Source organism: Myotis myotis, unplaced genomic scaffold (genome assembly GCF_014108235.1).
Source record: "Myotis myotis isolate mMyoMyo1 unplaced genomic scaffold, mMyoMyo1.p scaffold_m19_p_13, whole genome shotgun sequence".
NCBI lineage: Eukaryota > Metazoa > Chordata > Mammalia > Chiroptera > Vespertilionidae > Myotis > Myotis myotis.
The window spans coordinates 57,499,933-57,511,041 of record NW_023416317.1 but is presented as its reverse complement, the minus strand read 5'-3'; the positions used below and the strand labels follow the sequence as shown (position 1 = coordinate 57,511,041).

The 11,109-nt window shown below is 67.8% G+C and overlaps 1 protein-coding gene across 2 annotated transcripts in view; it reads right to left on the bottom strand.

Annotated features, from left to right (window-relative positions):
- Positions 1–11,109, bottom strand: part of COL7A1 (collagen type VII alpha 1 chain) — a 32,673-nt gene that overhangs the window by 12,675 nt on the left and 8,889 nt on the right. Inside the window, exons 29-77 of one of the 2 annotated variants that reach the window (XM_036333641.1) lie at positions 11,010–11,039; positions 10,900–10,926; positions 10,765–10,809; positions 10,635–10,697; positions 10,092–10,163; positions 9,975–10,010; positions 9,778–9,813; positions 9,585–9,638; positions 9,425–9,502; positions 9,167–9,193; positions 9,035–9,088; positions 8,879–8,941; positions 8,734–8,793; positions 8,607–8,642; positions 8,394–8,438; positions 8,276–8,311; positions 7,906–7,950; positions 7,797–7,832; positions 7,614–7,646; positions 7,379–7,411; positions 7,231–7,275; positions 7,099–7,158; positions 6,981–7,016; positions 6,805–6,885; positions 6,580–6,615; positions 6,380–6,424; positions 6,075–6,146; positions 5,789–5,833; positions 5,527–5,553; positions 5,306–5,335; positions 5,106–5,186; positions 4,998–5,033; positions 4,670–4,705; positions 4,514–4,594; positions 4,273–4,308; positions 3,732–3,794; positions 3,602–3,646; positions 2,252–2,287; positions 2,140–2,175; positions 1,695–1,790; positions 1,544–1,579; positions 1,434–1,469; positions 1,300–1,347; positions 981–1,016; positions 705–824; positions 425–625; positions 302–337; positions 177–230; positions 1–3 (exon numbers count right to left, since the gene is read on the bottom strand). The exon at positions 1–3 is cut by the window's left edge and continues 66 nt beyond it. In XM_036333641.1, the coding sequence (XP_036189534.1) occupies positions 1–3; positions 177–230; positions 302–337; positions 425–625; positions 705–824; positions 981–1,016; positions 1,300–1,347; positions 1,434–1,469; positions 1,544–1,579; positions 1,695–1,790; positions 2,140–2,175; positions 2,252–2,287; positions 3,602–3,646; positions 3,732–3,794; positions 4,273–4,308; positions 4,514–4,594; positions 4,670–4,705; positions 4,998–5,033; positions 5,106–5,186; positions 5,306–5,335; positions 5,527–5,553; positions 5,789–5,833; positions 6,075–6,146; positions 6,380–6,424; positions 6,580–6,615; positions 6,805–6,885; positions 6,981–7,016; positions 7,099–7,158; positions 7,231–7,275; positions 7,379–7,411; positions 7,614–7,646; positions 7,797–7,832; positions 7,906–7,950; positions 8,276–8,311; positions 8,394–8,438; positions 8,607–8,642; positions 8,734–8,793; positions 8,879–8,941; positions 9,035–9,088; positions 9,167–9,193; positions 9,425–9,502; positions 9,585–9,638; positions 9,778–9,813; positions 9,975–10,010; positions 10,092–10,163; positions 10,635–10,697; positions 10,765–10,809; positions 10,900–10,926; positions 11,010–11,039 (2,502 nt within the window). The remainder of the gene's footprint in view (positions 4–176; positions 231–301; positions 338–424; positions 626–704; positions 825–980; positions 1,017–1,299; positions 1,348–1,433; positions 1,470–1,543; positions 1,580–1,694; positions 1,791–2,139; positions 2,176–2,251; positions 2,288–3,601; positions 3,647–3,731; positions 3,795–4,272; positions 4,309–4,513; positions 4,595–4,669; positions 4,706–4,997; positions 5,034–5,105; positions 5,187–5,305; positions 5,336–5,526; positions 5,554–5,788; positions 5,834–6,074; positions 6,147–6,379; positions 6,425–6,579; positions 6,616–6,804; positions 6,886–6,980; positions 7,017–7,098; positions 7,159–7,230; positions 7,276–7,378; positions 7,412–7,613; positions 7,647–7,796; positions 7,833–7,905; positions 7,951–8,275; positions 8,312–8,393; positions 8,439–8,606; positions 8,643–8,733; positions 8,794–8,878; positions 8,942–9,034; positions 9,089–9,166; positions 9,194–9,424; positions 9,503–9,584; positions 9,639–9,777; positions 9,814–9,974; positions 10,011–10,091; positions 10,164–10,634; positions 10,698–10,764; positions 10,810–10,899; positions 10,927–11,009; positions 11,040–11,109) is intronic. The other variant, XM_036333642.1, reaches the window with a different exon arrangement.

The following is an 11,109-nucleotide window of genomic DNA, read 5'->3' as shown; positions in this document are numbered from 1 at the left end:
CACCTGCGAGCACAAGGTCAGAGGGGAGCGATGCGTCTGTCACGGAGGCATGGAGAGGTCATCCCAGGTCACAGGGGCCAGAGGTCATGGGGTCAGAGACACCACATGGCGTGTCTGGGCTACACTAAAGGCGGCTTCCTAGCGACAGCAGGCACAGGCGGGGGCGGGGCGGGCACCTTGTCGCCGGGCGGTCCGGGGGGTCCGGGGAGGCCCGGGGGGCCGGCTCTGCCCTGCAGGAAAGAGAGGGGGTGGCTGCCTCGCCAGGCCTTAGGCCGCGCCGCCCGAGGCCCGCCCAGCTCACCTGTTCTCCGCGTTCTCCTTTCTCTCCGCGTTCTCCCTGAATGCACAGAGTGGCGTGGGTATGTTTGTGGGGAGTCCAGCTCCTGACCCCCCTTCCCTGGCTCCCGGCATCCCCCAGGCTCACCCGTTCTCCTGGCCTTCCTGCCTCCCCCGCGACCCCAGCCGAGCCCGGGAGCCCAGGAATGCCAGGCTTCCCGGGCTCCCCGGCCAGGCCAGGAGGTCCCGGGGCGCCCCTCTCCCCGAGGGCCAGGCCGGGTGGCCCCTGCGGGCCGGGGTCTCCGCGGTCTCCCTTCAGCCCGCGGTCTCCGGAGAAGCCGATGGGGCCCTGGCGGAGGGAAGAGTGAGTGCTGGCGGCCCTGCGACCCTGCCCCCCACCGGGCGCCCACCGAGCAGCCTGCACACACCTGCTTGCCTGGGGGGCCCTGCTCGCCTGGGTCCCCCTTGGGGCCGCGCCGCTCAGGCCCGGGCAGGAGCTGCCCAGAGCTCTCGTGCCAGGTCTCCACCATCTCCCGCAGGGTTGAGGTCTGAGGCAGGGAGGGGCTGTTGCTGCAGCCCAGGCCCTGGCTCCCGCCCCGCCCCCCCCCGCCCCCCCCCCCCCCCGCTCCCGTGGGCATACTTGCCCCATGCCCCTCCCCCCCCCCCGCCCCCCCGTGCCCACACCCAGACCCCAAACCACCGACCTTGATCCCAATGTTTTCCAGCAGCCGCTCCACATTCTGGAAACACAGTCTGGGTGAGGGGTGCCCGCGGGAGACAGCCCTGCCCCTCCCTCCACGCCGGGATTCGCCTCCATGCCTGCTCCCCGGACTTTCTCTAGGGCCCTCAGCCCCGGGTTGAGGGCGCAAGGCCACTGGGAGCCCCGCCTGGCGTGTCCCCTTGCCCAGGTTCCCGAGGGGAGGCTGCAGGAATCCAGCAGGGCCGGCGGCCGAGCCAACAGGACAGACTGTGGGACCTCACACGGGGCGACAGGGAGGGGGCCCCAGAGGCCCCACCACTCACCGGGCCGCTCCCTGGCTCTCCTCTCAGTCCGCGCTCCCCAGGGAGGCCCTGGGCACAGAAGAGACAGGGTGCTGGGCCGTGTGGGGGCGCGTGCGCGTGTGTGGGGGCCGGGCAGGGGAAAGGGGGGACCTCACCTGCTCGCCTTTGGATCCGGTGTCCCCTCGGTCACCCTGAGCACAAACAACGGTCAGGTGGGGGTGCCCAGCCCGCAGCCTCACCACCTCCTCCCCAGCAGGCCGCTCACCTTGGGGCCCGGACTTCCTGGGACGCCAGGGAAACCCTGAGACGTGACAGAACACGGGGGTCACACAGGACCATGGGCCCGGGGCGGGGGTCCGGTGGGGACGCCATGGCCGCTGTTGCTCCCAAGTCCTACGTTCCCCCTGAACACTCACCTGGCCGGGAGGGCCCACCTGCCCGGGGAGGCCAGGGGGGCCGGGGAGGCCAGAGCTCCCAGGGGCTCCGCGGTCACCCTTGGGGCCATCGTGACCCTGTGGAGGCAGCCGGCATCAGGCCCTGAGGTCCCAGAACGACCGGAGCCATATCCCAGGGTCATGGGTCAGCGTCAGCATCAGGGTCATGGGTCAGCGTCATGGGTCATGGGTCAGCGTCAGCGTCAGGGTCATGGGTCAGCGTCAGGGTCATGGGTCAGCGTCAGCGTCAGGGTCATGGGTCAGCGTCAGGGTCATGGGTCAGCGTCAGCGTCAGGGTCATGGGTCAGCGTCATGGGTCATGGGTCAGCGTCAGGGTCATGGGTCAGCGTCAGGGTCAGCATCAGGGTCATGGGTCAGCATCAGGGTCAGGGTCATGGGTTAGAGGTTGCAGAGGACTCGTACTCACTTCTCTCCCGGGGGCGCCCGCGTCTCCCTTCTCTCCCTGTGGAAGGAAGACAAGAGCGCTGCAGCCACGGGCCTGGTCTGGGGCGGAGCGAAGCCCAGGGGCGGGGCTTTACCTTCCTCCCGTCCTCGCCGGGGTCCCCAGCTTCTCCCTGTGGACAGAGGACGCACATCAGCCCAAACAGCTTCAGCGTCTGACCGTCTGGGCAGCGGTCAGGTGACCCTCCGAACCCATAGCTCCCCGCCTCCGTGGTCTCGGAGCCTGGCCTGTGGCCTGTGGCCTGTGGCCTGTGACCATCCGTGTGAGCTGTTGCACACCAGCGGGTGTGCCTGTGCAGGTCTGCTGGCTCCACCCGTAACTACACATATGCTCTGTCTCTGGCTTCCTACACGTAACCCCCCGCCTGCACATATCCTGGCTCTGTGTGTCAGCACGTGTGCCTGTGCGTGGGTCTGCGTGTCCCGTGGGCGACACTGGGTAGGTGCGTGTGGGCGGGGCTTATGCCGCACGCACTGGATGAACACGTGTCTGTACGTCCCTGGGGCTTGAGAAGTGTCTGTGTGACTTGTCTGCAACTATGTGTATCATCTCAGTATGTGTGGCGCATGTATGTGTATGAGCGACTACAGATACAAATGCACGTGTCCATGTCCCAGAACGTGTACATGTCAGAGCCTTGGATGTGTGTCTCGCCAAGTCCCACCACGGGTCCTCATGCGGCCCTGGGTCTGTGTCTTAGCACATGTCTGAGTGCATGTGGAGGTGCTTGTGTGATGTGTTTCCACGGGCCCTGTGTATGGCTCCCCCATGTCTGCTCATTCAGCCTGTGTCTGTGGCTCCTGGTCCGTGGCTGTGGGTTACCCTAGCCACGGCTGTGCGTGTGGGTGTGTCGGCCCATCTGAGCGCACCAGTGTACCCACTGAGCTCACTGCAGCCGCTGTGTGCACACACGGGTCATGTCTGCCCATCTCAGCGTGTCTGTGTGTGCGCTCCATGCCTGCACCCCGGACTGTTGCATGTGCAGGCGGCCTGCGCGTCCCGTGTGTGTGCATGTGCAGGCGGCCTGCGCGTCCCGTGTGTGTGCATGTGCAGGCGGCCTGCGCGTACCGTGTGTGTGCATGTGCAGGCGGCCTGCGCGTCCCGTGTGTGTGCATGTGCAGGCGGTCTGTGTGTCCCATGCGTGTGCATGTGCAGGCGGCCTGCGTGTCCCGTGTGTGTGCATGTGCAGGCGGCCTGCGTGTCCCGTGTGTGTGCATGTGCAGGCGGCCTGCATGTCCCGTGTGTGCATGTGCAGGCAGTCTGTGTGTCCCGTGTGTGTGCATGTGCAGGCGGTCTGCGTGTCCCGTGTGTGTGCATGTGCAGGTGGTCTGCGTGTCCCGTGTGTGCATGTGCAGGTGGTCTGCATGTCCCGTGTGTGCATGTGCAGGTATTTCTCGGCAGGTTCGCCGTCCGCCCTGACACTCACGTTTTTCCCATTCAGGCCTGGCTTGCCGTCCTCGCCCGGCTTTCCCTGTGGGAAGACACCATCGGCCGGAAGTCAGAGCTGGGGTGTGGGCGGTCGGGGGGCAGAAGGGCACCAGGAAACCAAGACTCACCAGTGGTCCAGGGAGGCCAGGGGGGCCGGGAGGTCCTTGTTCTCCTCGGAGGCCCGGAAGGCCCTGGAAAAAGCCTTTGCTAGGATTGAGGGCACACATGGCCTGGGAGGACCCTATCAGGATGCTCCTCCAGCCGGGCCTGTGTGGCTCGGTGGTGGAGCCTTGACCTGTGACCAGGAGGTCACGGTTGGATTCCGGTCGGGGCACAGGTCCGGGTTGCGGGCTCAATCCCCAGTGCGGGGCGAGCAGGAGGAGCCGGTCCACAATTCTCTCATCACGGATGTCTCCCCACCCCCCTTCCCTTCCGCTCTGACACCAGTAAATACATTTTTAACAAGATGCTCCTCCAGTGTGAGACCCACGGCCACGGCTGAAACTCCCAGGGGAAGGGACCAGGGCAGAGGCCAGAGGGGGGCTCGGCCAGCACCTGCCGGGACTGGACCCCTGAGGACAGGACTCGACCACCTCCCTCCCCGCAGACGGACACTGGACCCTGATGACGGCGAGCCCGGCCCCGCCCCCCACTCCTCCCCTTACTTACGTCTCTCCCGGGGTCCCCAGCTTTGCCCGGAGCACCCTGAGAAGAGACCCACAGTGGCCATGGGGTCAGGGGTCCTGGTTCCTATGGACCCACGGCCGGCAGGGTAGCAGCGCCCCCCCAGGCAGGTCCTGGGAGATGCACCCGACCCACCCAGAGCACATCGACACCAGGAAGACCTCGTGAGGCCAGGGCCACTCAGAGGGGCGCGGGGACGGGGCGCCAGGCAGGGACCACGACTCACGTGCAGCCCCGGGGGGCCAGTGGCTCCTGGCTTCCCGTCCAGTCCATTGCGGCCGTCCAGGCCAGGGGGGCCCCGGTCGCCCTGGGGAGAACCAAGGGGTCAGAGGCCTCCAAGGAGGAGCCCAAGCCACAGCCAGCAACCTCCACCTCCTCTCACCTTGTCTCCTGCGGGGCCGCGAGCGCCGGGGTCCCCCTGGAGGGAACAAGGTCAGAGAGCGGTGAGAGCAAGATGGGGGCGCAGGGCCCGGGCGGCGTGGCTCAGGGGTCGGGCATCAACCCATGAACCAGGAGGTCGCTGGTGCGGCTCCCCTCAGGGCACAGGCCCGGGTCCCCGGTGCGGGGCGCGCAGGAGGCAGCTGATCCATGATTCTCTCTCATCACTGATGTTTCTCTCTCCCTCTCCCTTCCTCTCTGAAGTCAACACAATTATTAAGAAAAAAGAAAAGATGGGGACGCAGGTTGATGGGATCAAGCACATCACTCACCTGTGGGCCTGGGGCCCCCCGAAGTCCAGCGATGCCCTGAGGATGAGGCAAGGAGGCGTCAGAGCCGCTGCCCAGGCCTCCGCCCTCCCCGGGCCCAGCCCCACTCACCCTCTCCCCGGAGGCTCCGGGGGGGCCGGGGTCCCCCTTGGGCCCTGGAGGTCCGTCCTGTCCACGGTCCCCGGGCTCTCCCTGCGGCAGAGACAAGCCGTTGGCCGCACAGCCCTGAGCCGCAGGCACGCGAGGGGCGGCTGTCATGGGGGCCCCGGATGCCCTGTGCTCAGCCTCGCTCCACCCACAGGCCCTGATACCTTCTCTCTGGCTCCGACTCCCGTGTCCACCTGCAGGAACGACAGGGAGGGGCGTTCAACCAGGGAGGCGGCCGGTGGGCAGATGGGGGCGCGGGGGCTGTGGGTCAGTGAAGAGACCGAAGGGCACCGGGGCGTGGGAGTCGGGGGAGGGTGAGGGGCGCAGCGAGGAGCCAACGGGGCGGAGAGGGGACCACGGAGGACCAGACGAGCTCAACCCTTACCAGCCGTCCTGGGGGTCCTGGGGGCCCCTGAGAAAGGAAGTCATGGTCATCCCCGGGCCCTGAGGCCCCGGGCCTGGCCCAGGTTTGCCCTCCCAGAGACCCCGCAGCTCCCACTGCCAACCCTGGAGGGCCAGGCAGGCCTGGAGTGACCATCAGCGCTCCCCACCTTGACCCCCAGGCCCCTTACGTGGCCGCTGACCAGCTCGAGACTAGAAATCCCCAGCACCCCTCCCCCCACCAGCCCAGACACTGTACGACTCACCGGCTCCCCACGGTCCCCTTTGGGCCCAGAGGGTCCAGGGTTGCCCTGCAGAAAGTCAGAGGTCAAGGTCACTGAGTTTACACAGCGGTTTTGGGGAGCTTTGCGAGCACCCCAAGGACTCAGGGGATCCTGGTGGCCTTTGGGGGTTGTGACGAGGGGGTCGCAGGAAATGAGGCTTGTGAGGGGGCAGCATTTCAGGGTTGGGGTGGCAGGATCGGGGTTGGGAACTGGATGGTTGGGGATGGAAGTTGAGGTCAGGGGTCAGGGGTCAGAGGTGAGGACTCACGTTCCGCCCGTCTTCTCCGGGATCTCCCTGGTCTCCCTTCTCACCCACAGGCCCCCGAGCTCCTGGCAACCCCTGGGGAGGCAGCTGGTCTGAGCCAAAGCCCCCGGCCCCCCTGTACCGTCCCAGGTTCCCCATCACCCCAAAAGCCACGCAGGGTTTCCCGTCACTGCACGCCTCCTGCAGGGTCCCCCTCACCAGCCTCTCCCCAGTGGTCCCACCATCACGCCCTCCTGCAGGCCCCGCCCTCCCGCAGGCCCCGCCCTCCCGCAGGCCCCGCCCTCCCGCAGGCCCTGGCCACGCCTCACCCGCAGGCCGCGCTCGCCAGCTTTTCCGGGCAAACCTGGGTCCCCCTGGGATGGAGAGAAAGCGCACCGAGTGGTGAGCGCGGCTCAGACGAGCTCAGGGACAGGCTCGGGGAGGGGTGACTGATGACCTGGGGGAGGTCCCAGCCCAGGGTCACAGTTCAAGGGTAAAGGGTAAGAACCCACAGGGCAGGGGGACTCACCGGCGGGCCCTCGTCGCCTTTCTCTCCAACTTCGCCCTGTGAGACATGGGGGTCAGCCAGGTCCTGGGACCCCGGAAATGCCCGACACCCCATCCCGGAACCCCCATCCCAGGTCACCCCACCACGGGACCCCAGAGATGCCAGACACTCCATCCCAGGACCCCGGAGATACCGGACATCCCATCCCAGAACCCCCATCCCGGGGCCCCCACACAGCCCTCTTACGTCTCTTCCTCGGGGGCCGACAGGTCCTGGGGCGCCGGGCCGCCCGGGGTCGCCCTTCTCTCCAGGTGGCCCCGCGTCACCCTGCGGAGGAGGCAAGAACGGGGCTGCGTGTGGTGGCCAGCCCCGGAGGGGAGGGGACCCCACACCTTGGCCTCACCCAGGGCACAGGCACTCACCGGGGGTCCAGCTCTGCCAGTGAGGCCGATGGGGCCCTGCAGGGCACGGGGGGCACAGGACTTAGCTGGTCTCCCAGACACCCCCTCCTCTGACCCCCCTTTCCCCACAGTTACTCACCCGGCTCCCAGGGTCGCCCTTGGGGCCGGCGTCTCCAGGAAGAGCCAAGCCAGGAGGGCCCTGGGGGTGGGAGAATGAGAATTCGGGGTCGGGGAGCCTTCACCCCCCTCCCCCCAACACTCCCTCACTCACCGGCTCCCCTTTGGCTCCCACAGCTCCTCTGGGCCCCACTTCTCCCTGGAGAGACAGAGACCATCAGCAATCACGCCACAGCCCTCACGACCTCCCCTGTGACCGTGACCTCTGCCCTGTGACCACCAACCTCGCTCTCCCCACTCACCTTCTCTCCTTTGACGCCCCCACCAGCAGGTCCCTGCAAACAAACGACATCAGAGCTTGCTGGCCAGGCCGGCCCCCAGAGCTCATCTGCCCGAGCTCCCAGTCCCGCTGGGAGGTCACGGGGTCACAGCACGAGAGTCAGCTGAGCCGGAGTCGCCCCGGGGTCCCGGGGCCCCTGGCTGGCAGGTCAGTCTCCTGCTCGAGGGCCTCCCTGTGCTCAGAGCCCTCGCACTCACCGAGGCAGGGTCCCCGGGGCGGCCGGGCTCCCCCTGCGGAGAAGGGACAGAGGCAGAGATGGGACAGACCCACCAAGGAAGCCAAGGCCAGTGTCTCGCTGCCCAGTCCCTGCTGCGGGGCCGGGGGTGGGGCACAGCCCCCAGCCCCCAGCCCCCAGCCCCCAGCCCCCAGCCCCAACCCACCTTCTCTCCTCGGCGGCCAGTGGGTCCGGGTGGCCCCTGCGTGGAGACAGCGTGAGCCCAGGGAGGGGGACCCGTGAGGCCCCCCCGCCCCCAGCACAGTCCCACTCACCTCAGGACCCTCTGCGCCCGGGTGCCCGGTGACTCCAGGCAACCCCTGGGGACGAGGAGGAGAAACGCTGGTGAAGGGGGGGACGGGCAGTCGTGGCAAATGGCAAACCAGGGCCAGAGGTTGGGGTGGGGCTGGAGGGCGTCAGGCCAGACCAGGCTGCAGGTCTGCAGGGGTCAGACTCGGCCAGGACGGGGAAGCCCAGGTCAGTGCAGCAGGGTCCGAGCTAAAAGCAGGTCCCTGGGCTGAGGGTCCGCACTGCCCCCGCATGTGAGGAGGGGCAGGGGCAGGGCCGTGGGTCAGGGCGAGAAGTCAGACCAGGAGGGGCCAGAGCCCAGGTCACGGGGCGCGAGCAAGGGGGCAAGTGGCTCACCTGGGGTCCCACCGGGCCAGGGGGTCCACGCTGGCCCTGACGGAACAGAACGGGTCAGAGCCGAGTCTGGCCCCAGACACCCCCCCAGGGCCCTGAGAGCCCCCCAGGCTGCACTTACCTTCTCTCCAGTCTCACCCACAGCCCCTGGCAGCCCCCGGTCGCCCTGAGGAGAGACAGGAGAGGGGCCTTGATTGTCCGCCCGTCTGGACCCTGAAACCACGATCTGACCGGGAGCGAACCCTTACCTCCTAACCTCCCCACCCCCCACCCCCGTCCTCTCGGGTCCCAGAGTGTCAGCCTCACCCCAGACCGCTCCTAAGAGGGCACTTACTCGGGAGCCAACGTCTCCAGGAAGTCCCCGGAGGCCCTGGGAGGGGTGCAGAGGGTTAGGCTCGGGCAGAGGGTGGAGCAGGGGCTGAGGGCTGAGGGTCGGGGCTGGGGCCATGCCCCACACTCACCGGCTCACCCGGGGGCCCAGGCGGTCCTGGGAGGCCTGGGGCTCCATCCTCACAGTCGCCCTGAAGGAGAAACAGAGGGTCCATAACCTGCTCCCCACCCCCAGGCCCTGCCCCAGCCCCGGCACCAGGAGGTCAGGGGTCCTACCTTCTCTCCTTTCTCCCCAGGGGCGCCCTCGGGGCCTTGTGGTCCGGGGCTTCCAGGGAGACCCTGGGAGGAAGGGAGTACAAATGTGAGCCCTAAACTGTAAGGCCCAGTACCCACCCTGCTCCAGCAGCGCCCCAGCCCCTCTGGGGGCCTCACCGGCAGCCCGGGATCCCCGGCAGCAGTGCCACCCGCGCCTGGTCCAGGGGGGCCCTGGCGAGAACAGCAGATCAGGGGACGGTCACGGGGAACCCGCTCCCAGCCACCCCTGCCACCCTGTCCCTCGCTTACCCGCTCCCCACGGTCGCCTTTGTCACCCTGGAAGACAGATCGTGACCTCATGACCCTGGACCACCCCTCCACTCCCAGACACAGGAGGAAGGAGGGTCACCGGGCCCAACTGGACGATGAAGGTCATGGGGTCACTGAGGGGCCATGGGGGGGAGTCGAGGGTTCACATGGGCTCAGAACGACCCGTCGGGTTCAAAGGGAGTCACCAGGTCACTGGATCACATTGAAGTCATGAGACCATGGGGGTCATGCTGTCACCTTCACAGCTGCTCCAGGAGGTCCTGGGGGACCCCGAGGTCCTGGGTCCCCCAATGGGCCCTGAGATCCAGGAGGGCCCTGATGGAGAAGACAGCGTATAAAGCACACCCCACAGACCCCCCGCCCCACACCTCACTGCCCCGCGCGCCCTAGAGCTCACCGGAGGTCCAGGAAGGCCTGGGCCATCGCCCCCCGCCACTCGGCCGGGCTCTCCCTGCAGGACAGAGGGTGCAGCAGAATCCTGGGTGCAATTCTGGGCACAGGAGGCTTCCAGGGGGGTGGGGAGCCCCTGGAGGTGCCCCCGCTATTCCTTATGGGGCCTTAGGGAACCCACCTGCTCCCCTTCCACTTACCGGCTCCCCCTTTGGGCCTCGAGGTCCTCGCTCTCCCTGAGGACAAAACAGGCCAAAGGGTGATGCTTGATCTCAGGTGAGTCCCGGGTGGGCCCCCACGGGCCAACCCCCACCCCCACCCCCCGCCCCTGGTCCCCGCTCTGCACAGAGAGCCCTGGGAAGATGCTGGGAGAGTAGAGAAGGGACCACAAACTCACCGGATCTCCATGAGGGCCGGGCCCCCCTGGGGAGCCCTGTAAAGGAGGCCGGAGTCAGGACACCACCCCTCCCGCTGTGTAACCCTCCGTGTGACCCGCAGGGCAAGGCTCACTCACCTTCGGGCCAGGCGTCCCAGGAATCCCGGGGAGGCCAGGGCTGCCTGGAGCCCCATCCACCCCAGGGGAGCCCTAAAGAGGCAAAGAGGTTAGGGCTGGGGGGGACCCTCCCAGGACCCTCCCCTTCCCCCTCCCCTCCCCCTCCCTCTCCCCCTCCCTCAGGGCCCCTGGGGGAGCCCAGACTGTTCTTTATCCGACTCCTGGCCCTGCAGGCCCACGGTGAGTGCCGTGGGGGTGGGGCCCGGGAGAGGCCGCCCCTCCAAGCTGGACGGAGCCGGCTCCGGGCCCAGGGCAGTGGCCTGGCAGTGGGGCTTCCTGCTCCTGCGACTGAGAACTTCCACCCGGCTATCCAGGGTCCAGGGGATGTCAACCCCCCCCTCCCTGTCCCCACGCCCTCTCTGCTGCAGACTCCTCCCCCAAATTTCTTCATAACTGCACAGAAGTGGGCGCCATCAGACCCAGCGAGGCTCCTAGGGACACCTGTGGTCCTAACGGCTCTTTCTGTCCCTCTTTCCCCAGGAACCTCAGCGGGTCCACACTCACCCTGTCGCCCTTCGCCATGGAACTCCCAGGGGGCCCCTGGGGGCCAGGAGGGCCGACCCTGCCCTGCAGGAGAGAGCAGTGAGCAGGCTGCCCGGCCCGGGCACAGGGGACCCGCATGGGGGACACTCACCGGGAGGCCGGGGGGGCCGGGGGGCCCGTCTCGTCCTTTTAGACCCTAGAAAGGCGTGGCCAGTGAGACCCGGGCTGCCTGCCTCCCCCTGCCCCACTGACCCCCAGCCATGCTCTCCCCCACCAGGCTGCTCACCGTCTCTCCGGACTCCCCCTTCTGGCCCTGGGGAAAGACACGCCGGACAAGGGTCAGAGTGGCCAGCGAAAGGCATGGCCCTCGCCCCCCTCTCAACCCTGGACACTGACCTTCGGACATTGCACCGTGCAGGGCTGTGGCTGTGGACACAGGGTCTCCTTAAGGCCAGGCAGTTCCACCGAGAGCCGCCAGACCCCCTCTCTCCACGCC